Source organism: Schistocerca piceifrons, chromosome X (genome assembly GCF_021461385.2).
Source record: "Schistocerca piceifrons isolate TAMUIC-IGC-003096 chromosome X, iqSchPice1.1, whole genome shotgun sequence".
In the NCBI taxonomy this organism is placed as follows: Eukaryota; Metazoa; Arthropoda; class Insecta; order Orthoptera; family Acrididae; genus Schistocerca; species Schistocerca piceifrons.
In genome coordinates, this window is record NC_060149.1 from 252,866,799 (window position 1) to 252,894,363 (window position 27,565).

The 27,565-nt window shown below is 45.7% G+C and overlaps 1 protein-coding gene across 3 annotated transcripts in view; it reads right to left on the reverse strand.

Moving 5' to 3' along the window:
* LOC124721784 (protein artemis-like) overlaps positions 1-27,565 on the reverse strand; it is a 188,763-nt gene that overhangs the window by 53,169 nt on the left and 108,029 nt on the right. For all 3 annotated transcript variants that reach the window (XM_047246901.1, XM_047246899.1, XM_047246900.1), the window contains exon 6: positions 2,939-3,088. In XM_047246901.1, coding sequence (XP_047102857.1) covers positions 2,939-3,088 — 150 coding nt within the window. The remainder of the gene's footprint in view (positions 1-2,938; positions 3,089-27,565) is intronic.

The window sequence follows — 27,565 nt, forward strand, 5'->3', positions numbered from 1 at the left end:
CCACCACAACTAGATATATTTATTATCAACAACTTGCTTCATTCAGTGATTGTTATCTAGTGACAGTACCAACAGAGTTTATAACAAATTCTCACAGAAAAATGTGTCGATATCATGACTCGAGAAGTGTAATCGTCTCACATAACAATGAAGGGACATTCTGGAACATGATGAGCATGTAAACACCTGCCAACTGCCTGACAGAAGCACAGTGAGCAGCAAGTGCAAGGAACATGGCATATTGTGCACTGACAGCCTAGTCTGCATGCTCATGATATGTGCACAATTCTGTGAGAGTTTGTTACAAAGACAGATGACAGTGTCAGCTGATGATGAACATTGAATGAAACCAGTTGTGACATAACAAATGTACATTAATACATCTGTGATTGTTCTTAGTAACATTAGCATGAATCAGCTTCAGAGCACAAGGTGATCAAGATCATGGGGAACAGAGGATGTATTTCAGTATAAAAATTCTCCAGCCTCCATAGCTGAGGTCATTTGTGCAAGTTTGTGCGGGGAACTCAACTCAGATACAGCTAGTGGTGGAAGGAATTTCCAGTGTCAATAACTGGCCGGCTATTATCTATCTCGATAGTACAAACATGAAATCACTCATGCAACTGAATTTGTCAGAAGTCTTACGATTTATTTGAAGCAGACAGCTAGTTCTTCCTTTTTATATATTCTTACATAAGTCACTTGACTATTCAAAAATAAAACTAAATTAACTTTCACAACAGAGTGATCCTTGTAGGAAAATGACCCACCAACCATCATCTGCCTAAGTTGCCGTTGAATGGCTGTATTGGAGGAACAGACGGCCAGCACATCACACTCTCAACTACTGGTAACAGATTTTTAAACTCAGATCCACTATTCTTCCTTCAAGGATCTCCTCAGTTGTCCCAGTAGCATCAAGTGAACTCTGTTCCAGTCACACCCCAAAGAAAGATATCTATCAATACCAGGGATGCTCATCCACTTGGCAGCCAAACATGTTGACTAATCAGCCAAAGAAGCACACTCTACTCACAATAATTATATTACAATATGAATTCGTATCAGCACTAGAATGTGCTCTATGACAGCAAATCCAGTCTTTTAAATATGGTCGAACCATGAAATAGTCTAGCTGGTATCTTCCTGTATCTTTTGCTCTTTTCAGTAGATTTTTGAGTCAGGTAGGTGCTAACATTGTGACACTAGTCCATACTTCTGGTATGGAGAAAATAATTTTTTGGGACATCAAGTCTACTGCAAATTAGTGCTTAACCCTAAAAGCTATGGTGCTTTATAATTACAGAGGTCACCTATTCTTCAAAATGACTTTGTTCATGTTGACTTATCTGATTTTGGAATCCACTGGAAAATGCTGACCAATAGGGACTAAACTGCATAATGAAGCAACATACAGTGGGATTCTCATTGTTTAATAACACACAGCACTTTTTCTGTGGTGGTGGTGGTGGTGGTGGTGGTGGTGGTGGTGATACTAACCAAGGGATGGTGCAGAAGCACAATGTACCAATTTTGGGAAAAAAAACCTGGTCCAGAAAATAAATCAGTCAAAAGTTACGAAACTAGACACATCGTGGAACAATTCTCCAACTGGAAAATGAGATTCTACCAGTCAGCATTTGTACGATGTAATAAATTTAATTATGTATATAGCTTTTAATAATGTAAGGTAGGTAAACTTGATAGCTACATCCAGCAGTCACAGACCTAATATTCATATAAACTGCAAACCTGAACATCAACTGACTTGAAACTTTGTGTTTTGTCAAGTCAGTGTCTGCTGCAGCACTGTATGAATGATCCTCATTGTCTCACCTATGTTTATGTCTCAGAGAAACCTTCTTTCACCACAACTGGAAAGCTTAATATCGACAATAGATATGAGAGTGTTGTTGAGAATTCCCACACTTTAACTGTTACAAAATTAGCAGTGAACTAATGAGATGGCACAGTCAATGCTTGGTTAGCAGGCTTCCTCCTTTCTTAATTGCACCAGAGCACACTTCATACACCCCACATTGCTAGAAGATTTACAAGACTGAGCCCCAAGTTACTTCACACATCTTTCTCATAAGCGTCTGCATAAGAGATTTCCTGCAATGTACATAAGAATATTACGTAGCCATCTCTTTCACCTGATATGACCACATTTGATTTCTTTTTGTGGATTCATGTTAAATGTCTTGGGTATGAGGCATCTTTCAAAACTGAAGAGGATCTCCTGGCAAAAATTTCTGCTGCCTGTGAGATTGTTCACGAAACAATGGATTGTTCAAAGTAGTACAAGAGAACTTTGTGTAACAATATCGTACCAGCACAGAAGCTGGGGGACACCAATTTTAACAACCACTGTGAATGTAGCAGCTCGTGTAAGTGGTGCAAGTACATGAAATTATTACAAAAATTTGTATCATCAAAACAGCAATGAAATTCTCTCATTTTTGCCCAGAATATTTTGGAACATAGGGTTACAAACCACAAATTGATACATTTCTTCCTTCTCCATCATTATGAGAAGTTTTATGATGATCACGCAAACATCCTGTATAGAAACACTGCAATGACATTTATATTAATATTCCTATATGCACTAAAACAATGATACAAAACAAGGACATCTACTTTAAAAAATAGTGGAGAATATCCGTTCCATAGACAGAATAGACTAAAAATTTTGAAGTAGTCATGACAGTCTTTTAAGGAATGTAGATACAGGTAAGTGGATAATAACCTTTACTTGTTACTATATTAAATAATTTGTAAATTACATTAAACACATTTGTACAAATTTTTCTACAAAGAGATGAATATGGCTTATTTAGTCAAAAGAACTGCATGTTTTTATTGTTTTTGTTGAGTGACTGGAATTCACAATATATCAAACTTACAACACAAATTATATTACTTCACTCACCTCACGTATGGACTTCCAAGAAGGTACAGCAGTTGGGACTATATGGTTGGGCTTCAGTGTATATATAAAATCAGCAAGCTCTTTGAATGATGCGTGAGATGAGTGAGCTACTTGGCAATGGTAACCACCCCTTGATGTCACAGAAAGTGGCTGAAAAAGGGATGTTCACCATTATAATGAATTTTTATAATGTTTCTTTTCTTTTCATAACAGGAAGGAGAAGAAGAATACCCTGTGCCAAGTTTTCAGTTTAATCTCCTTTTCTGGAAACCTCTATTCCTTACATAAAGAACAATATTGTAGCTTACGTGCAAGGGCAGTGATGATTAATCACATTCAAAACAAAATTGTCAAATTAAAAAGGCTTTCTCTTGAAGCTGAAACACCTTAACACTTAAACCAAGTCAAAAAATTAACAGCAACATGGGAAATACAGGAAGATACACTGCTATATGAAATAAAACGTATGAACAGGTTGTACATACATTGCCTAAATAAAAATGTAAAGCATCCACAAGGGGAGGTGGAAAGAAAATCAAACTTCATGGGTTGAGAGATTATATGACGTTACTGTAATAATTACAAAATCAAGTCAAATTTACAATGAACTTGGCTGTATGAGCTCATTTAGCAGCACGACACTGCACCCCATCTGGCCTGGATGCATGCACTGATCCAGTTGGAAAGGGTGTCATAAAGCCATTATATCTTCCCTTGAGTCAAGCTGACCCACCACTGTTGTAACTAACTAGTCTTTGATATCCTGAATACTGGTCTGGGATAGAGTTGATATCCAAGATGGTACCACTCATATATTATCGGGAACAGATCTGGAGATCCTGCTGGTAACGGAAGTACCTCTAAATTACACAGACAGTTCATAGAGCCACTGCCGTATATGGACAATCACCATCCTGCTGAGAAAATGGTACCACAATACTATAGCATGAAGTGTAACATATAAGGAGGCTGTATGTCCATGGCATACGGTCGTATGGCATAGCTTCCTCAATCACTACCAGCTATGATTTGAAGTCATACCCAAAGTCCCCGCACACAGGAGTAAGACCACTGTGCCTCTCTGAAACATTGGAAGAAGAGGATCTCTCCACAGATTGTTACTATACTCGCTGACAATGATCATCCAAGGTAGTGCAGAACTGCAATTAATTTACTGAACACAATGTAATGTCTGATCGGCAGTCCATGCTTCCCTGTCATGGCACCACTCAAGCAAAGCCATTTGTGTTGTGTTCTGTTGTGTCAACAGCAGCCTACACACTGGACAGACATTTCCTAGTACAGTTGCTGCTAGTGTCTGACCAACGGTTCAATATGATAAGGAATGTTGAAGGAAGTCCATCACTTTTTCTTGGATAGCAGGTGCACATATAAAAGGGTTACGATGTAGTTGGTGCAGAATATGGTGATCTTCCCTTATGGAGGTCAGACCTGGTTGACCAAAAGTGTGTAATGGAATAGCACACTGAATCACAATGTGTTCCTCTCTTGCAGTTTTACCAGCTTGCTTACATTCTATGGTATACCGTAACTGTAAAAAAACACAGACTACTACATAATAGATGTAAAACGAAGTGTAGGACTATATACAGAGAGATGCTTAATGACAGGCATTTCAATGTCAAGAGAGCACTGTGTGAAGCTTTCAGTGACTATTGTAGCACACTATGTAGTCAACAGTAGCCAGACACCCCCAAAAACATACATTTTTCATACTGGGTGCATTGTGCTGCCACCTACTGCCAGGTACTCCATATCAGCGACCTCAGTAGTCATTTGACATCGTGAGAGAGCTTGATAGTGATTTATCAATTAGAGGGGAGTTACAACAATTTAGTGCACATGTACTGTTGGCCTTCCGCTGCTATAAGGGAGCTGCCACTTGCAGTCTGGTTCAGTTCCAGTGAGTTGATGCAACAGCTTACTTACCTGAAGATGGTGGCCAGGTGGACCATGGAAATATCGTGTCAAGATGACTTCGTGACCTGGCTGCAGACCCCAGAAAAATACTATCAGTTATTACACCAGGAGAGCCCATGTAATCACAAGAAACACTTTGTCTGGTGAGTTTACCAGAGAGTTTTGAATGAACGTGTTCCAGAAACTGGTGGTACAGTTAACCAACAAGGTCTTCAAGGTTGGTTAGTTGGAATGGAAAAAGGGACCAAACTACGTGGTCATCAGTCCCTCCGACCTTGGAATAACTAAAACTGATAAAACCTCACACTATAAGAGGGAACTACAATGGCCATAAAATTACAAACTATTGACAGAGAAGGAAGGGAGAAGGTGGAAGAACTGAGGAGGGAAAGAAAGTGGCTAATGACAGGGGCATGAAGGAAGCAGCACAAGTAGACAAAATAGACACTTTGCATTCCAAAGTCCCAAAACCTGACGATGTAATGCCAAGCGAAGGTCTATTTCCGGAATGCCAACAGCAAGAGATGGCCTGTTAGTAGCCAATTTAGACAGTCAATTGGCAAATTCATTTCCAGGGATCCCAAAATCGCTTGGGGTCCAAATGAAAACCACTGAGCATCCATGTTGATCAAGACGAGAATGGGAGTCCTGGATAGCTATGATCAATGGGTGGTGAAGGAAGCACTGGCCGATAGCTCGCAAACTGCTCAAGGAGTCACTACAGATAGTGAAAGACAGTCCTGAGCAGAAGCAGACATGGTCCAGAGCATGCAATATGGCTACCAAATGTGCAGTAAAAACACTGCAGCCATCCGGCAAGGAACGAAGTTCCGTGTGTCTCACATAGGTTTAAGCACAACCAGTGTGACCAGCACCCATGGAGCCATTAGTATAAATCACTTCTGAACCCTGGGATGAACTGAGGAGACAGTAGAATTGGTGGTGAAGGGCTCCGGACGGACAGAATCCTTTGAACTGATGGAGAGATCAAAACAGAGCTATGGCCGAGAGACGCACCATGGAGGGGTACAAGTGTGAACAGAGAAAAGGGGCGGTAAAGGGAAGTGCTGGAGCTCAGAAAAGAGTGACTGAATGCAGACAGCCATGGTAAGCCCACACGTGGCCGCTGCCGCAGGAGGTTGATCTCTGTGTCTGGAAAAAGGAGACCACAATTAGGGTGCTTTGGGGTGCAGCAAATGCGGAGCACGTAAGATATCAGCTGTTGTTGGCACAAAACTCACAGTGGTGGAATCCCTGCCTCTGCGAGGAGGCTAATCACGGGACTGGTCTGGAAGGCACCAGTTGCAAGTCATACCCCACAGTGGTGGATGGGGTCTAGTATCTGCAATGTCAAAAGTGACGCAGAACCATAAACAGGCCTCCCATAATCTAAATGAGACTGGACCAGCGCTTTGTACAATCACAGCAGAATAGAGCGGTCTGCACCCCAGGTGCTATTGCACAGACATCTAAGAACATTGAGATGTAACTAGCATGTCCTCTTCAGCTGGCGAAGATGAGGGAGCCATGTCAACCAGGCATCGAAGACCAGACCCAAGAAGCAATGGGTGTCCACCATCTCAAGGGATTAGTCATTGAGGAACAGGTTTGGATGGGGATGGACTGTATGGCGACGGCAGAAATGCATGACACACAACTTTTTATTTTATTTTTTCTTCTATCCATCTGTAGACAATATAGATTGTATGGATTTTGTCAACAAATACATATAGATGATACAGACACAAGGGTATATAAAAGTACAACTGCATTTCCTAAATATAAACTACAATTATTTGTCTTACTGTGTTTCATGATTATACATGATGTACCACTCTGTTATTGAACATACCAAAGCAAGCCCCTAGTTAAAGTACTTAATCAGTCACATTATCGACAAAAATTTATCTGCTTTCCAGGTAATCTTTGACAGAATAAAAACATTTTTCGAACAAATAACTTTTTAGGCTATGTCTGAAGGCATGTATTTCACTTCTAGCTTTTATATTCTGTGGAAGTTTGTTGAATAGTTTAAGTCCATTGTATAGTACACTATTCTGTGTTTTCGTTTTGTTTTTTCTGCTCAGATGTAGGTGGTGACTTGATCTGGTTTCATGTTCTTGTAGGAAACTGTTCATTGGGTACTGATTGATATTTTTCTTTATGTGAATCACTGTTCGAAAAACGTGCATTCTCTTGTTACTATTTTTCATAATTCGGATGGCTCTTTTTTGTAGTTTGAAGATTGTTTGCATATTCTGAGTATTTGTTCCCCAAAAGATTATTCCATAACAAATGACTGAGTGCAAAGTAAGTTGCTCTGGTGGATGAGTTACTACACACCGATTTTATTATTCTAAGGGCACAGCATGCTGATGCTATTCGCTTTCCAAGGGCATTAATATGTTCAGTCCATTTTAGTTGAGCGTCAATACGCGTCCCCAGAAATTTTGTTTTTAAAACACATTCTGTGTTTTCATCTTTCACTTTTATAGAGTTACCATTGGATTTTTTATTGGTGTGGAAGCTGATACTGTTGGTTTTGTTTACATTTAAAGTAAGTTTGTTGTTATCTATCCATTTGCACGTTTGCTTAAGTGTTTCTTCAGCTTTATTGTTTAGTATGTTTTGTGATGTATCAGTTGTCAGCAAACAGTAACATTTCACCATGTTTAATACTCTTCGAAAAATCTCGGATATATATTTCAGAAAGAGTATCGGACCAAGCACACTTCCTTGGGGGACTCCAATGTTAATATACTCTGGATCGGAGAGGTATTTTATAGTGTGATTGTTGTTAGTGTGAGAGATTTCTACCCATTGCACCCTGTTTATCAGGTATGAGTGAGACCATCTGTTTGCTACTCCTCTTATGCCAAGTGCATCCTGTTTGTTTAGCAGGATTATGTGGTCGACTGTATCAAAAGCTTTGGTGAAGTCTAGGAAGATGCGTGTTACCTGGTTTCCTTTATCTAGTTCTTGAAGACCAATGTTTGTAAATTGAGCTATAGCTGTCTGTGTACTTTTGTTAAGACTGAAACCAAACTGCTCTTTCCACGGAAGATTGTACTTTGTTAGATATCCCATTAGTCTATTTTTCCATTATGGTTTCTATTACTTTTGAAAAGGATGACAGTAAAAATATGGGTCTGTAGTTTTCTTTATTTTCTACGTTGCCTTTCTTAATTATGGGCAAAACCTTTGCATATTTTAGTGCCTCTGGGAAGTTACCTGTGATGAACGATTCATTTATGATGTGTGTCTTTGAGACTTTCTATACTGTCCTTAAGCAGGCACATAGGCACTTCATCTATACCTGTTACGGTTTTATTGTTTAGGGTCTGAAGAATGCTGGTTATTTCTTCTGTGGTGATGGGTTGCAGCATCATTGTGTTTGGAACATTATTTAATGATTGTACATGTTGTTTTCTGTCAAATTTTTGTTGTAGTTTGGTGGCTATATTGCTGAGATATAGATTAGCAAAGTTTCCTACATTTTTAGGCTCTTGTATTATAATGACATTGTGATGTAAAAGGATGTTTTCTTGTTTAGCTTTTTTTTATTTGTCTCCTGTTTAGTGACATTCCAGGCTGCTTTTATCTTGTTTTCTCCTATATCTTTAATTTTATTGTTATGAGACTTCTTTGCTGTTAGTAGCACTTTTCTATTTATTCTTTTGTAGGTGAGGTAGTATTCTTGAGATGCATGATCATTTGGGTTTTTTGTGTTACTGAGGTGCTTGAGAGTAAGGGAGGATTTCCTTATCCCACTGGCCACCGAAAACTGAAAGCCATGGGAGAGAAACCCAAGATTGCACCCGGTAGATTGCACCCTGTAGACAGCGTTCTGCAGTGCCCATGACGGAGGAAGCGACGTAGATACAAAAATCGTCAGCATACAAAGACAGGTCACTGTCAACCCAGCAGCCACCATCAGTCCATTAATGGCTACAAGAAAGAGAGGGCCGCTCAGCACGGAACCCTGTGGAACCCCATTTTCTTGCTGATGGCGAGTGCTGTAGGAGGAACCAACTTCAACCCGAAAAGAGCAACAAGAAAGGAAGTTATAGATAAAAATGGGCAGAGCACCACCAAGTCCCCATTCCTGAAGGGTGGGAGGATGTGGTGGTGCCAGGTGGTGTCGTAGGCTTTATGCAGGCCAAAGAAGACTGCAATGAGGTGCTGCCGATGGGCAAAAGCCAACTGGATAGCAGACTCCAGGTGGACCAAGTTATCAACTGTAGAGCGGCCACAGCGAAAACCACCTTGAGTCGATGACAAACGGTCAAGGGATTCAAGGATCCAAAACAGTCGCTGACTCACCAGGCATTCAAGAAGCTTGCAGAGTGTGTTGGTAAGGCTAACTGGTGGGGGAACACAGGCACTCCCCTCATGGAGGGGCCGCCCACAGTCACCGCAGAGCGGATCATTGGTACAGCAGGAAGACATGTGTCCAAACCGTAAGCATTTAAAGCATCTCATTGGTGATGGAACCTACATTGGTGGGGTGCGATGGAGACTGGGATGTCACCGAGATGGTCACAAGCATGCAGGGCTGCAGATTGGGCAGCAGATGAAGTCTTTACGAGCAAAGAACCAGACCGCATTTTACTCATGAATTCCACTTCACCATACTTATCTTCAATTATCTCCATGAAAAACAAAGGCTTGGTCATGGCAAAACTTTCGCCATCTGTCCTGGTACAACCCAGGTACCGAGGGAAAGGTTTCAATTCAAGCCAGCGAGCTTGACCCTCTTCCCACAGGGTGACCAGGGAGGGGAAGGCCGAAGGATCAGAAGAAGGAGTGTCATGTCTTCTATCACTTTTAGAGACGGCCACAGAATGGCCAGGATGGTAAAGCTTTTGTCACTTCATGTGCAAGGCGTCCGTCCTAGTACCACCCACTCCAACCAGGGGCTCGCCCCATGGGCACTACCCAGCTACAGCAAGGGCCGTCTGGCACGGTGGCCATTGCCGGGATTTCTGATGCCCCAAAGCAATGAGCATCGACTCCTTGGCATACATAAGGTGTTAAAAGCTCAGGTACTAGCAGTGTGATCCCTGTGTTGTCAGGGGGCTCATCCAAGTGGGTACTTAACAGCCCCACCACATGGACTGGTTATTGTGCTGGTGACCTAACAGGGAGGGGGCCAGGATGCAAGGGGTAAATGGAGGGGAGGGGGAGAGGGAGAGGTGAGGAGCCTGCACCATAGAAACTAGGTTGGGAGTTCATCTGCAAATGGCTCACACTCAATGGAAATTGAAGTCAAATCCCAAGGGGACCAAAAACACCGAAAAGAAGATGGAAACAGCAAACTAAACAATAGCACATACCAAAACAAAGCCAAGAGGATAGCCAAGTTGATATAAAGAAGTCCACCAATAGGGAAAGGAGGGGTTAGGGAGAAAGGAGCAAGGACAGGGAAGGAGAGGAACAGGGATGGTAATGCATTCTGGAAAAAGGAAGGTAACTGCAATAGCTCCGGGCCCCGTGCACGCCACACCCATACCCACAAAACGGATTGTGGGAACCTAGTGGGGGTCTTCAAGGTATTAACATCAAATTGTATTAGTCCATAGAAGACAGGAAGAATACACCAATATTTTTGAGGCTATAATAAATTACTACAGAACCAATCTGGAGGTTAGTGGTTAGAAGGACATGTAATACAAGTCATCCGTGAACACTGCCACACCACCTCTAACCCTGCATCTAAGGAAATCGTCTTTCCACTGTAGACTGTAACTGCTTAGCATAAGGATTTTGGGTGGTCTAAAATGAGTATCATGTAAACATAGGTTGATGTTAGTTTTCTGATAAAATGTGGGTGATGTTACTTTGCCTCTCAGGTTTTGTGTCTACCATCTTTGCAATTCAAGCAGTTAACTTTAAATTTTCAGCCTTTGGAACACATGATATTCCACTCCTATTCCCAATTGTGGATCCTGAAGAATCCCGAGCTGTTATAAATATAATGAACTGGTGGCACCAACCAGCCTCCAGCTTGGGAAACCTAGGTTCATCAAATCCAAATCCAGCTAATGCTTGCTGAGTGCAATGAGATTCTCACAATTTAGAACCATCCAGAGAGCATGTATAGCTAATGGCACATTGTGATACAGTGAGCAGTATTATAGTCAGAAGTGATTAAGTGATAGTATGGGGATCCCAACTCGGTTCAAGCCTTCAAACTTCCATCTAAGCATACTGCATAGCAGGCGCCAGGCACAGTAACTGTTCCATGTAAGGAACTGAAATGAGAGCATGAAGATCAAGAAACGATTTCCACCACAGAGTCTGTTTTTCTTGGCTAGCATGAAGAAGAAGAACAAGCTTAACCTGTGCACTGTGCACTGTGCACCACCACATTTTCTCTCCCTTCTAGCCAAAAATAGCTGATGAAACTTACTTTCACCACCAGGATTCAAGTGTACCACTAATTGCACTAGCAAGCATTAGCAACCTCAGCCATGAAGCCGGCTGATATACTGATAATTTAGAGAAGCTGTAGCTAATAATGTCTGCTTATTTTTTTAAATCTCTGAGTATTTCCAGTTTTCAGCCTAATGAACACAGAAAATTTTTGAAAGCCCTTTGGATCAGAATCCGGAATTTGAAGCCTGCGTAAAACTCTCAAAAGCTAGTTTTGTTTTCTGTCTCACAGTCTGGTACATATTGGAAAGTGACATTTATTATTGGACACGATACCTTTAAAGAGTACCAGTTGGTATAAAAATGACAATGTCTTAAGAGACCTTGCAGTTTGGTTAACATTATAAATGTTTTTATTATTCATTTCTGCATATTTCTTTCCTCTTTTACTACGTTACCCAAACAGATCAGTATCAAAGACAACAAGCAAAATATGACAGGTCAATTCAGAAAACAAACTTCCAAATGCACAGCAAGCCAAGTTCAGTTTGTAACCACATTATCATTACATTTATTTCAATTTAGTTGGTTGGTTGGAAAAGGGACCAAACTACACAATCATCAGTCCCTCCAACCTTAGATTAACTAAAACCGATAAAATCCCACATTAAAAGAGGGACCTACAATATCCATAAAATGATAAAATATTGACAGGGAAGGAAGGAAAAGAACAGAAGAGGTGAGGGAAAGGAAGTCACTAACGACAGGGGCATGAAGGAAGAAGCACAGGAGACAAGAGAGATGCTCAAGATATAACAGACCCCATAACGAAAGGAGTGGGAAGGCAGAGGGAGGGGGTGAACCACCAAGCCCAGTCAAAGCCAGTCCAATTATGGCGAAGGGAGGAGCAAGATGGCCTGCCATCCCCCAACCAACCAAGAAGGTTGAAGGTCCCACCCTTAAATAAAGCGATAAAAAACCCCATCACAAATAAAACGTAAAACGAGATTCGCCGTTGAGACACTGTCAGCCAACACCAGGGGTAGCAAGTCTGGAAAGCTAAAAGTCCATCGCAGGGTGGCTAAGTTGGGGCAGTCCAATAAGATGTGAGCCACAGTCAACATTGATCCACAACGACAGAGAGGGGGGTCCTCACAAAGAGGAGACATCCGTGAGTCAACCAAGTATGGCCAATGCAGAGCTGGCATAGGACAACAGAGGCCTTACGAGAGGTCCAGGAGGAGGACTGCCACAGAGTTGTAGAATCCTTAATCACCCTCAGCTTGTTTGGCAAAGAAAGGGTGTGCCATTCTGCATCTCAAAGGCCCAAAACCTGATGACGTAATGCCGAGCGAAGGTCTATTTCCAGAATTCCAATAGCAAGAGATGGCCTGGTAGTGGCTAACTTAGCCAGTCGATCGGCAAGTTCATTGCCAGGAATCCCAACATGGCCTGGGGTCCAAATGAAAACCACCGAGCATCCACGTTCAGCAAAGAGAGAAAGGGAGTCCTGGATAGCGATGCCCAATGGATGGCGAGGGATGCACTGGCTGATAGTGTGTAAACCACTCAATGAGTCATTACAGATAGTGAAAAATAGTCCTTAGCATGAGCAGATATGGTCCAGTGGGCGCAAGATGGCTACCAATTCTGCAGTACAAACACTACAGCCATCAGGCAAGGAGCAAAGTTATGTGTGTTGCGCATAGGTGTAAGCATAACCAGTGCGGCAACAAACCATGGAGCCATCAGTATAAATCACTTCTGAACCCTGCAATGAACTGATGAGACAGTAGAATTGGTGGCAAAGAGCCATCGGAGGGACAGAATCCTTTAAATCAATTGAGAGACCAAGACAGAGCTGTGGCCAAGAGACGCACCAAGGAGGGGTACGTGGGTGAGCAAAGAAGAGAGGTGGTCAAGGGAATTGCTGAAGTTCAGAAAAGAGTGACTGAATGCGGACAGCCAAGGTAATCTTATATCACGGCAAGCGCTGCGGCAGGATGATCTCTGTGTCTGGATAAAGGAGACCATAATTAGAGCGCATTGGGGTGTAGTGAATGCGGAGCACAGAAGGTATCAGCTGTTGTTGGCGCAAAACTCGCAGTGGTGGAATCCCTGCCACTGCGAGAAGGCTAAGTACAAGAATAGTCTGTAAGGCACTAGTCGCAAGTCGGACCCCACAGTGGTGGATGGGGTTTAGGATCTGCAGCGTCGAAGGCAACGGACTTCCACAGTCTAAATGAGACTGGACCAACGCTTGATACAATCGCAGGAGAACAGTGCGGTCTGCACCCCAGGCTGTATTGCACAGACACCTAAGAACATTGAGATGAGACCAGCACGTCTTCTTCAGCTGGCGAAGATGAGGGAGCCATGTCAACCAGGCATCGAAGACCAGATCCCAGAAGCAATGGGTGTCCACTACCTCGAGGGGCTGGCCATCGAGGAACAGTTCCAGATGGGGATGGACTGTACAGTGAAGGCAAAAATGCATGACATATGTCTTGGCCGCCGAAAACTGAAAGCCATGGGAGGGAGTCCATGAGTGCACCCAGCAGACTGCCCCCTGTAGACGGTGTTCTGCAATGCCCATTACGGAGGAAGCGGGGTAGATACAAAAATCGTCAGCATACAAAGAGGGGGACACTATCGGCCCAACAGCTGTCACCAGACCATTAATGGCTACAAGAAAGAGAGGGACACTCAGCACGGAACCCTGTGGAGCCCCATTTTCTTGATGATGGGGAGTGCTACAAAGTCCGGATTGGTAAGGACAACAACATGCACAGAAACTCCTGCAATCCCGGTAGGAGGACAGTGGCCAAAAATTCGCCCGAGTTTCGCCCAGACTTGTGAAGAGGGGGTGTGTGGTCCTATGGCAGCTACGTATTGTTCCCAGCAAATCCATTTCTGAAATTTGAATAGGTAGTGGGCCCGTGCATGGAGCCGTTGAAAGACAAGAGGAAGAGCAGTAGAAGGGTGCCGCTTGAAGTGTTGAAGAGCACGGTGGCGGCCTTTTATGGCTGCAGCAATTTCTGAAGTCCACCAAGGGACCATCTTCTGGCATGGGGAACCTGAGGAAGAAGGGATTGCTGAAACAGCTGCTGAAAGGATGGCAGCAGTCAAAGTCTGGGTAGATTCATCAACACTGTCGTGTGGCAATACATGGGGGATGGGAGCAGAAGTGAAGGCACCCCAATCAGCCTTAGATATGGCCCACCTGGGAGGGTGGCGGAGCGAGAGACACTGAAGAAAGCTCAAAACAATCGGATAATGGTCGCTGTCACATAAGTCATTGTGGACTCCCCACTGAATGGGGGGAAGAAAGCCGGGACTGTGGATGGAGAGGTCAATGGTAGAGAAAATGCCGTGAACCACACTAAAGTGTGTGGGAGTGCCTGTGTTTAGTAAACAGAGGTCAAGCCCTGCCTGAACAGCTTCAACTGTCCTGCCCAGGGCAGTAGTCGTATGACTACCCCAAAGAGGGTTGTGGGCATTAAAGTCCCCTAATAGCAGGAAGGGAGAAGGGAATTGTTGAAGAATGGTGATGAGGGCATGGGATGTGGGCGGCCTGTCAGGTGGGAGGCAGAGATTACAGGTTGTGATTGGAGTGGCCAGATGGACCCGACAGCAATGGCTTCCAGAGTGGTATGGAGGGGAGCCAATTTACTAATAATGTCCTTGTGAACCAAGGTGCAAACACCACCAGAAGCCCGCAAATGGCCAGTTCGGTTCCAACAGAAAGCGTGGAAACCACGAAGGTCAGGTGACTACGAATTGACAAAATGGGTCTCCTGCAGTGTAATACAAGCGGCAGAGTAGAAGGAAAGTAGGGGGTGCAACTCTGGAAGGTGACGCAAATAGCCATTACAATTCCACTGGAGGATTCTCAAGCTGGAGTACAAAGGGGAAACAAAGGGACCGGAGTCGTCACGCTGCCGAGTCACCATCTGTCACCGATAAGGATGAGGGTAATGTCCATATAGGTGGGGTCAGACACTGTCGGTTCATTGACAGGAGGAGGGGAAGGCTGCACCTCAGGGGGTACCGGAGGGGCCTTGCCCTTGTTCTTGCATTTCTGCTTCTACTGGGAAGGAAGAGAAGGGCAGACTTCAGCAAAGGCGGGCATGGAATTACACCAGCCAATCTTGGCACCCACTGGCAGAGGATCGTGCTGCCGTAGTTCGCCTTCCAGGGCAGTGCCAGGAAGAGGAGTCCCGGGAGGGAGCTCCAGTACTGGCGGCCACTGAAGGAGGGGAGCACTTCTCCAGTGGGGGAGGGGGAGCAGCACTTGAAGGTGTGGGTAGGGGTACTGACAGGGAGGGGAAGTGGGAGAGGGAGGAGGAGGCTGAAGGCATGGGGCGAATGAGGTGGGGCTGGAAAGAGGAGGATGGGGAATGGACGTAACAGAAACAAAAGTAGAAGACATAGACACAGGATGGAGCCAGTCATACTTTTGACGAGCCGATCTAAGGTTTTGTACCCTTGAATCCTTCTTTTTTTCACAAACTCCGGGCATACAGGCGAGCGTGGAGAATGCTGTCCATGACAATTTACACACAGTGGTGGGGGAGCACAGGCACTCCCCTTATGGAGGGGGCACCCACAGTCATCGCAGAGGGCATTGGTGGGGCGTGACAGAGACTGGGACGTCACCGAGAGGGTCACAAGCATGCAGGGCATCAGATTGGGCAGCAGAAGATGTCTTTATGAGCAAAGCACCGGACCGCATTTTACTTATCAATTCCATTTCGCCATACTTATCTTCAATCATCTCCACGAGAAACAAAGGCTTGGTCATAGCAAAACTTCCACCATCTGTCCTGGTACAAACCAGGTACCGAGGGAAAGGTTTCAGTTCAAGCCAGCGAGCTTGATGCTCTTCCCACAGGGTGACCAGGGACGGGAAGGCTGAAGTATCAGAAGGAGGACTGTCACATCTGCTACCACTCTTAGAGACGGCCACAGAATGGCCAGGATGGTGAAGCTTTTGTCGCTTCATGCAAAAGGCGTCCACCCTAGTAACACCCGCTCCAATCAGGGGCTTGCCCCATGGGTGCCACCCAGCCACAGCAAGGGTCACCTGGCACGGTGGCCATTGCCAGGAGTTGGTTGGTTGGTTGGTTTGGGGGATTCAAGGGACCAGACTGCGATGGTCATCGGTCCCTTTTTCCAAATACTAAAAACACCCACAGAGAACAAAAAAAATCTTTAACACAATAGGAGACAGACGACACAGAACAAAAGAAACGTAGACAAGGACCAGACAAAACGAAATAAAATCACACAGAGTGTGACAGTGGTTGGCCGACCATAGGAACAAAAAAAAGGAAAAGCCAACCACCGAGAACACATTAAAAACTCAGTTTAAAACCGGAGGCCAAAGGCCAGAATCAACACAAAACAATAAAATAAAACACGATCACTCAGATTAAATGATAAAAAACCTCTGCCTGAATAAAACGCAAAACTAAGCCAGACATAGCAGGGTCATCTGTTAAAAGGGCAGGGAGCGTGTCAGGCAGTGCGAACGTCTGATGAGCACAGCTAAAAGCGGACACTCCAATAAAATGTGGACCACAGATAAAACAGAGCCGCAGCGACACAGAGTTGGGTCCTCACAGCGCAATAAGTGGCCGTGTGTCAGCCGAGTGTGCCCAATGCGCAGCCAGCAGAGGACAACAGACTCCTGGTGGGAGACCCGAAGGGACGACCGCCACACAGTCGTTGTCGCCTTGATAGGGCGAAGTTTGTTGGGCATGGGCAGGTTGCGCCATTCAGTGTCCCATAAATCGAAAAGTTTTCGGCGTAAGATTGCCCGCAAATCAGTCACCAGGAAGCCGATCTCCAGAGGTGGTTTACTGGTGGCCTCTTTCGCCAGGCAGTCAACATTCTCATTGCCGGGTATCCCAACATGGCCTGGGGCCCACACAAAGACCACAGAGCGGTCGCAACGTGCAAGAGTATGCAGGGACTCATGGATAGCTATCACCAGACGAGAACAAGGGAAACACTGGTCGAGAGCTCGTAAACCGCTCAGGGAATCGCTACAGATAACGAAGGATTCACCTGAGTGGGAGCGGATATACTCTAGGGCACGAAAGATGGCGACCAGCTCAGCAGTGTAAACGCTGCAGCCAGCCGGCAAGGAACGTTGTTCGGAATGGTCCCCTAGAGTTAGTGCATAACCGACACGACCAGCAACCATCGAACCGTCAGTGTAAACAATGCCAGAGCCCTGATACGTTGCTAGGATGGAAAGAAAGCGGCGGCGGAAAGCCTCCGGAGGGACTGAGTCCTTCGGGCCCTGTGCCAATGCCAGCTGAAGGCGAGGGCGAGGGCGAGGCACACGCCACGGGGGTGTATGCAGAGGTGCCCAGAAAGGAGGCGGAAGAGGTAAAGCCCCAAGCCCGGAGAGAAGCTCTCGGGCGCGGACCGCGATCGTATACCCAGTCCTGGGCCTGCGTTCTGGAAGATGGACGTGCAACTGTGGGAATAGGAGCCGATAGTTAGTATGCCCAGGCAAGCTGAAAACATGGGCAGCATAAGTGGCCAGCAAACGTTGGCGCCGTAACCACAGTGGAGGGACACCTGCCTCCACTAGTATGCTATCCGCAGGGCTGGTACGGAAAGCACCAGTGGCAAGGCGTATCCCGCTGTGGAGGATTGGGTCCAGCACCCGTAACGCACATGGGGATGCTGAGCCATAAGCCAGGCTCCCATAATCCAGACGGGACTGGATTAACGCCTGGTAGAGCCGCAACAGGGTAGAGCGGTCGGCGCCCCAGCGGGTGTGGCTCAAGCATCTCAGAGCGTTTAGATGCCACCAACACGCCTGCTTAAGCTGCCGAATATGAGGCAGCCAAGTCAGCCGGGCATTGAAAACTACACCCAAAAACCTGGGGGTCTCCACCACAGCAAGGAGTTCGTCAGCAACATAAAGCCGCGGCTCAGGATGGACTGTTCGGCGCCGGCAGAAATGCATAACGTGGGTCTTGGCAGCTGAAAACTGAAAACCATGTGCTACAGCCCAAGACTGCACCTTGCGGATAGCGTCCTGTAGCTGACGTTCAACAGCTGCAATGCCAGTAGAGCTGTAGTAAAGGCAGAAGTCATCAGCATACAGCGAAGCGGAGACAGAATTTCCCACCACTGCAGCGAGCCCGTTTATTGCGATTAAAAACAGGCAGACACTGAGGACAGATCCCTGTGGTACCCCGTTCTCCTTGAGTCGGGAGGAACTATGAGAGGCCGCGACTTGCACGTGGAAGGTATGATACGACAGAAAATTTCAGATAAATATCGGCAGAGGGCCCCGAAGACCCCATCCATGAAGGGTAGAAAGTATGTGATGACGCCATGTCGTATCGTATCCCTTCCGCATGTCGAAAAAGACAGCGACCAGGTGCTGACGGCGGGCAAAGGCAGTACGGATGGCCGACTCCAGGCTCACCAGATTGTCGGTGGCGGAGAGGCCTTTATGGAACCCACCCTGAGATGGGGCCAGAAGGCCCCGAGACTCCAGTACCCAATACAAGCGCTGGCTCACCAACCATTCGAGAAGCTTGCAAAGAACATTGGTGAGGCTAATGGGGCGGTAGCTGTCCACCTCCAAAGGGCTCTTGCCCGGTTTCAAAACGGGGATGACAATGCTTTCCCGCCATTGAGACGGAAACTCACCCTCGACCCAGAGACGGTTGTAAAGGTCGAGGAGGCGTCGCTTGCAGTCCACTGAAAGGTGTTTCGGCATCTGACAGTGAATGTGATCTGGCCCAGGGGTGGTACCAGGGCAAGCGGCAGGGGTGCTGTGAAATTCCCACTCACTGAATGGAGCATTGTAGGATTCAGAATGGTGGGTGCGAAAAGAAAGGCCCCGACATTCCATCCACTCTTTAATGGAGCGGAAGGCCAGTGGATAATTGGAAGAAGCGGAACTAAGAGCAAAATGCTCTGCCAAGCTGTTGGCAATTTCGTCGGAGTCTGAACAATCTGCTCCATTCAGTGAGAGCGCAGGGACGCTTACAGGGGTCCGATAGCCATAGAGGCATCGGATCTTCGCCCACACCTGCGATGGAGAGACATGGAGGCCAATGGTTGACACATACCGCTCCCAGCACTCCTGCTTGCATTGGCGGATAACGCCTGTGCACACAGCCGTTTGAAGGTGATGAGGTGTTCAATGCAAGGATGTCGCTTGTGATGCTGTAGTGCCCGCCGGCGATCTTTAATCACCTCAGCAATCTCAGGCGACCACCAAGGCACAGTCCGCCGCCGAGGGGACCCAGAAGAACTGGGAATGGCAGATTCTGCAGCAGTAACGATGCCGGTGGTGACTGAGTGAACCAACGCATGTGAATGTTGTCACTAGAGAGAGGCTCAATAGCGGCAATGGAGGAGAACAAGTCCCAGTCAGCCTTATTCATAGCCCATCTGCTGGGGCGCCCAGAAGAGTGACGTTGTGGCAGTGACAGAAGGATCGGAAAGTGGTCACTGCCACACAAGTGGTCATGCACATTCCATTGGATAGACGGGAAGAGGCGAGGGCTACAGATCGAAAGGTCGATGGCGGAGTACGTGCCATGTGCCACGCTGAAGTGTGTGAAGGAATCATCATTTAAAAGTGAAAGATCGAGCTGTGCCAATAAATGCTCAATGGTGGCGCCTTGACCTGTTGCCACTGACCCGACCCACAGAGGGTTATGGGCGTTGAAGTCGCCCAGTAACAAGAAAGGTGATGGCAATTGGGCTAGCAGCACACCCAGCTCATGGTGCACGACAGCACCATCCGGTGGAAGGTAAAGACTGCAGACAGTAATAGCCTGTGGCGTCCACACCCTAACAGCGACAGCCTCTAAAGCTGTTTGTAGAGGGACAGACTCGCTGTGAAGAGTTTGAAGGACATAGATGCAGACGCCACCAGACACCCTTTCATAAGCTGCTCGGTTCTTATAATAACTCCGATAGCCACGGAGGGCGGGGGTTCGCATTACTGGAAACCAAGTTTCCTGCAGAGAAATGCAGAGGAAAGGATGAAGGCTGATAAGTTGGCGGAGCTCAGCTAGATGGTGGAAGCAACCGCTGCAGTTCCACTGGAGGATGGTGTTGTCCATGGCTGAGAAAGGCGTGAAAGGACGGGGAAGCCAATTTACGCCGCTTATTCACTCGCTGCCACCGATTCAGTACCCGTGTGAGTGACATCCATGGCGTCCGAGGGACCAGCGAGATCAAGGTCCACAGCGGACGCCAGAATATCGACCTCATCCTCAGACGCAGAGCTCAAAGGGTGCGGTGCGGTCGGTGCCACCGCAAGTTCTTTGGCCTTAGAGGTCTTGCGCTTGGACTTCTCTCGCTGAACCTTGGGTTTCACCAGCTGGGAAGGCTTCACCGAATCAGTCTCCGGGATGGAGGAGGATCGTGAAGCCCTACGACCAGCCGCTGGTGGGGACTTATGCCATTGTCGGGCGTCATCCTTCCCGCTGGTGGAAGCCTGGGAAGGGAGGGTCCCAAGGGAACCCTTACGGGCGAGAGCAGCCGAAGAAGTTAGACGCTTCTCCGGCTGAGAAGCAGGGACGGACGTCCCTGATGGGTGGGAGGATGTTGCTCCTGAGGTAGGTGGTGCAGGAGCAACCGGTAGGGTAGAACCCCCCACGGGCAAGGGGGCAGGAGGGGTTGTACTGCTCATTGAGCTGGCTGGAATTCTCGAAACTGATGGGGCTAGCACAGTTGTTGTAGCAGCTGCGTAAGAAGATGTCATTCTCACAGGATGGAGTCTGTCATATTTCCTTTTGGCCTCAGTATAGGTCAGTCGGTCCAGGGTCTTATATTCCATGATTTTTCGCTCTTTCTGAAAGACTTTGCAGTCTGGCGAGCAAGGTGAATGATGCTCTCCACAGTTGACACAGATGGGAGGCGGAGCACATGGAGTATTGGGATGTGATGGGCGTCCGCAATCTCGACATGTGAGGCTGGAAGTGCAGCGAGAAGACATATGGCCGAACTTCCAGCACTTAAAGCACTGCATCGGGGGAGGGATATAGGGCTTGACGTCACAACGGTAGACCATCACCTTGACCTTCTCCGGTAATGTATCACCCTCGAAGGCCAAGATGAAGGCACCGGTAGCAACCTGATTGTCCCTCGGACCCCGATGAACGCGCCGGATGAAATGAACACATCTACGCTCTAAGTTAGCGTGCAGCTCGTCATCAGACTGAAAAAGGAGGTCCCTATGGAAAATAACACCCTGGACCATATTTAAACTCTTATGTGGTGTAATGGTAACGTTAACATCCCCCAACTTGTCACAAGCAAGTAACCTGCGTGACTGGGCGGAGGATGCCGTTTGTATCAGTACTGACCCAGAGCGCATTTTGGATAAGCCCTCCACCTCCCCAAACTTGTCCTCTAAATGCTCGACGAAGAACTGAGGCTTTGTGGATAGAAAAGAATCCCCATCAGCTCTCGTACAAACTAAGAATCGGGGCGAATAACTGCTACTGCCATCCTGAGATTTACGTTCCTCCCACGGTGAGGCCATGGAGTGGAAAGTTTTCGGATCGTACTTCTGAGCATTAAATTGAGCCCGAGAACGCTTAGAGACTGCTGGCGGCTAGCCACCAGCGAGAGACGATGTACCACGCTTCATTGCGGGTCATCCGCCCTGATGCTACCTACTCCAACCAAGGGCCCTCCCCACGGGCGCCACCCAGCCACAGCAAAGGCCACCTGGCAGGATGGCCATTGCCAGGAGTTCTGACACCCCAGGAGGATAGGCATCTACTCCTTGGCATACGTGGGGAGTTAACGGCGCAGGCATCAGTTGAGCGATCCCTGTGTTGTCAGGGGGCTACAACCAACAGGGTACATGGCGGCCCCACCACAACGGACTGGCTACCGTGCTGGATGTTAGGTAACATGTGGTCCATGGTCGCCGTCAGTGCAGAAAGAGGCACTGCACAGTGCAAGGTGTAATCTGCACGCAGGCACGTAGTCATGCCCAAGAGATGGAGAGCGGGCAGGACTGCAAGTCAACAGCGAATAAGCTGGCAAAAGGTCTGATCGCAAGATGGACACAATGCACCAAGTAAGGCGCCCTTCCCCAATCGGCTCGCTCTTCGGAAAAGTTTGAGAGATGGAGGTCAAACCCAACAGGGGACCATCACAGAAGGCCGAAAAGTTTGAGACTCCTTTTAGTCGCCTCTTATGACAGGCAGGAATACCGTGGGCCTATTCTTACCGCCAAACCCGCAGGGGGGCATTGCCAGGAGTTCTGGTGCCCCAAAGTGATAAGCATCGACTCCTGGGCATACACGAGGCATTAACAGCTCAGGTACTAGCAGTGTGATCCCTGTGGTTTTGGGGGGCTCAGCCAAGTGGGTACTTAACACCCCCACCACACGGACTGGCTACCGTGCTGGTGACCAGCAGGAGGGGGGCCAGGGTGCAAAGGGAAAGGGGGGGAGGGGGAGAGGAACCTGCACCATGGAAGCTAGGTAGGGAGCTCATCCGCAAATGGCTCACACTGAATGGAAAATTTTGGGAATGGAGGTCAAACACCAAGGGGACCAAAAACACCGAAAAGGAGATGGAAACACCAAACTAAACAATAGCACAGACCAAAACAAAGCCAGGAGGATAGCCAGACCGACATAAAGAACTCCACTAAGAGGGAAAAGAGGGGCAGGGACAAAGAAGCAAGGATAAGGAGGGAGAGGAACAGGGATGGTAATGCAGCCTGGAAAGGAAAGGAGACTGCAATAGCTCGGGGCCCCATGCGCGCCACATACGTACCCACAAAAGGACTGTGGGCCCCCAGGAGGGGATTTCAATTTATATTGTTATCAATATGAAAACCAAATCTAGAGATGTGAACCACAAAATTAAGCACTTGAACAAAAAGAAAGATTAGGGTTTAACACCCTATCAATGACAAGATTCCAGAATGAGATTTTTACTCTGCAGTGGAGAGCTTCTGTAAAGTTTGGAAGGTAGGAGACGAAATACTGGCAGAAGTAAAGCTGTGAGTACTGGGCATGAGTCGTGCTTCGGTAGCTCAGATGGTAGAGCACTTGCCCGCGAAAGGCAAAGGTCCCGAGTTCGAGTCTCGGTCGGGCACACAGTTTTAATCTGCCAGGAAGTTTTAATGACAAGATTATTAGAAGCAGAGAAAAAGCTCAGATGGGCGAAGGATGGGGAAGGAAACTGGCCATGTCTTTCCAAGGCAACTGTTTGTAATTCAGTATTAAGTGGAGATGGTGAGGAAGGAAAAATTTAGATCTACCTGCACTAAGGTTTTGTTTGAAGATTGTAGCACTCTCAGTACAGGTACATCAGTATCTTTGAGGTAGATCTTCTTCAGACACAAACACAAATGTCTTCAATTCAAACCATCTCCATCCTAAGTAGAAGATTTATCCTCTGACATTTTTGAATTATGTTTCCCCCTTGCTTTTCTCCCTTTGCCTACTCTTTTCCTCATACTGCTGCCAATTGAAGAAGGCTCAACACCACATGCATTTTAATTTTAGCCTCTTTTGTTTCACTTGTGATGGTCTGAAAAATTTCACAATATTATGATGGGCTTTCCAGGTAAATTTTCATGTGCAAATAATGCTGCACACCTTTGGGAGTTTCGTGAGGGCAGGGGGTGTGGAGGAGCACCCACTTACGCTGCAACCACAACTGTAGAGTTCATATTTGGCATCACCAGTGGGAGACTGAAATGACAGCATGGACATCTCTAAAAAGGGCAATCACAGAAGTTGAAAAGAAAATCATAGGAAACAAAGAACGTAACAGCGAAAAATATGGGTAACAGAAGAAATACAGAAGAAAGAAGTACAGAAATGTACAGGGAACTTTAAGAATACATAAATACAAGTCATTTAGGAATGAAATAAATAGGAAGGGCAGGGAAACTAAGGCAAACTGGCTGCATGAAAAATGTGAAGAAATAGAGAAAGAAATGATTGTTCGAGGGACTGACCTAGCATATAGAGTAGTCAAAACAACCTTTGATGAAATTAAAAGCAAAGGTGGTAATAATAAGAGTGCAATGGGAATTCTACTGTTAAATGCAGGGGAGAGAGTTGATAGGTGGGAAGATTATACTGAAGGTCTATGAGGGGGAAGACCTGTCTGGTGACATGCTAGAAGCCAGAACAGGAGTTGATATAGAAAAGAGGAGATTCAATATTAAAATCAGAATTTAAAAGAGCTTTGGAAGATTTAAGATCAAATAAGGCAGAAAGGACAGATTACATTCTATCAGAATTTAAAAAAAACATTGGTGGGAGCAGCAACAAAACAACTATTCACACTGGTGTGTAGAATACGAGTCTGGTGACATACCATCACACTTTTGGAAAAATATAATCCACACAATTCTGAAGATTGCGAGAGCTGACAAGTGTGACAATTATCGCACAATCAGCTTAACAGCTCATGCATCCAAGTTGCTGACCCCAATAATATACAGGAGAATGGAAAAGAAAAGTGCGGATCTGTTAGATGACTATCAATTTGGCTGTAAGAAAAGTAAAGGCACCATAGAGGCCATTTTAACATTGCTGTTGATAATGGAAGCAAGACTATAGACAAATCAGGACACATTCATAGGATTAGTCGACATGCAAAAAGTGTTTGACTATGTCAAATGGTGTAATACGTTTGAAACTCTGAGAAAATTAGGAGTAAGCAATAGAGAAAGACTGGCAATATACAATATGTACAAGAACTAACTAAGAGGGAACAATAAGAGTGAAAGATCAAGAGCAAAGTGCTTGGATTAAAAAGGGTGTACAACAGGGATGTAGTCTTACACACCTCCTGTTCAATCTTTACATCGAAGAAGCAATGACAGAAATAAAAGAAAGGTTCAAGAGTGTAATTAAAACTAAAGGTGAAAGGATATTAATGATAAGATTTGTTAATTACATTGATATCCTCAGTGAAAGTGAACAAGACTTGCAGGATCTGCTGAATGGAATTAAGAGTCTAATGAGGACAGAATATGGATTATGAGTAAATCGAAGAGAGACTAAAGTAATGATAAGTAGCAGAACAGCGAGAAACTTATCAGGGTTAGTGATCACATAGTAGATTAAGTTAAGGAAATCTGCTATCTGGGCAGCAAAATATCGCATGACAGATGGAGCAAGGAGGGCATCAAAAGCAGACTAGCACTAGCAAACAGGGCATACCTGGCCAAGAGAAGTCGAACAGTATCAAACATAGACCTTAATTTGAGGAAGAAATTTCTGATAATGTACGTCTGGAGCACAGCACTGTATTGTAGTGACAGTGGGAAAATAAAATCAGAAGAGAACTGTTTGAGATGTGGTGCTACAGAAAAAAGTTGAAAATTATGTGGGCTGATAAGGTAAGGAATAAGGAGGTTACCCACAGAATCACCGAGGAAAGGAATACATGGAAAACACTCACAAAAAGAAGGGACAGGATGGTAGGACATCTGTTAAGACGTCGGGGTATAACTTCCATGGTACTAGAGCAAGCTGTAGAGGGTAAAAACTGTGAAGGAAGACTGAGATTGGAATACATCCACCAAATAATTGAGGGCACAAATTGTAATTGTTACTCTGAGATGACGAGGTGGCACAGGAGAAAAAAAAAAATCATGGCCGGCTGCATCAAACCAGTCAAAACACTGACGACACGCCCTCCCCCCTCCCCCCCCCCCCCCCAAAAAAAAAAGAAGACAGGAAGGGGCTGTTAATAAAGGGGCCCTCTCTGATAATCACAAATTTTATGGGCTTGCCTTCACTGAATTCAACGTGGACCATGACCGGCACCACACCATCTTTTCAGGTGAGTCAATATTTAACTCAGTACATGGGATCCAGTGATGGTCTGCAGGAAACAGGGAGCACATTATGATCAACAATACATGGCAGAATATTCACACATTGGCCGCACCACAGTCTGATGCTGGGGTGGATGTGATCAGATGTGGCACTGGTTCTTCATCGAATCTATGGTTATCTTGCCATGGATGCAGAGTGTGAGGATACACTATCAAGTTCCAGGAGGACCACACACCACATCACAAGATTGAAATCATTCAGCAATAGCTTTCACAACAAGCTGATTTCGACCAGATTGACTGGCCTTTTTTAGCACTGAGCTTTAATCCTACTGAAAATTTGTGGGCCAAAATGAAAAGTCACATGAACTTACAATAGCTGTCACCAATCCCACACACTGCTGAGCAACTGAGGGATATAGTGTTTGATGCATGGGAGAATCTCATGGTCGATGATGTGTATCAACAGATGAGGCAGGCAACTGATAGTAATGTTGGGTGGAACTCCCTGAAGTTACATTTCCCTTGCCTCTCATTAATTTACTTTATATTACAACATTCAATAAAACCGTTTTTGTTAATTGGAAATCTATGTGAAATCATAGTACTTTAAATTTAATTTACTGAATTCATGCTATTTAACACTTATTAGATATAAATTTGAAAAAAGGCACAAACAGATCAATTTGAATCAGAATAGAAATAATGTCCTAATATAAGACAGTCACATAATAATATGCTCTTCCTTAGCACCTCTCCTATATTTTCTGCATTTGTTGTGCAAAAGAAGTGCAGTCAGGGCATATAAAAGTCCTTTTTCTCAAATCAACATTATTTGGGAGCCCAGGAACAGCATTCCATGCAGTGTGCCCATACTCTCTGCTAGTCTTCAGAGAATCGACCACTACAGAATATGCATTCAGTGTCTTCAGATTGCCTATCTGAAGCACTGTCCTTAATTAAATTTTTATCAGACTCCAAATGAATAAGATTGTTTCCTTTGGTTTTTTTTATTTCCCTTCTTTTTCTTTAAGAACAAAACATTTCACTTCTGTATCCTTTAGTTCTGCTACAGCTTTCTTCCATTTTGATTGTTTCAAACGTTCCCTGCAAGGGGATGCTCTTAGCTATTTAGCAGATTCAGAACCTCCTGATTTTACTGAAACTGGTGGCTCTTCATGTAGCTTGCTAATCTTGGGAGCTGGCAGGATACTATTTGGACTCACTCTCTAACTGTATGCCTATTACATGTGAGGAGTCCTGTTTTCAAGAGGTTGTTTATATCATTTTCCACTGCAAAAAGGCACAGGACTCCATTGCCCATCACAAAATTTGAGTGTGGGTTCTCCGCTGGGCGTGAGAAAGAGGATGATGGGGGTGTGTCCACAGATGGCTGCAGATGACACTATAACAACATTTATTGATCAGCTGCAATAAATTGATTGTTGGACATTTGGGCGAGGTCTGTTTCTGCTCGTAATATTCTT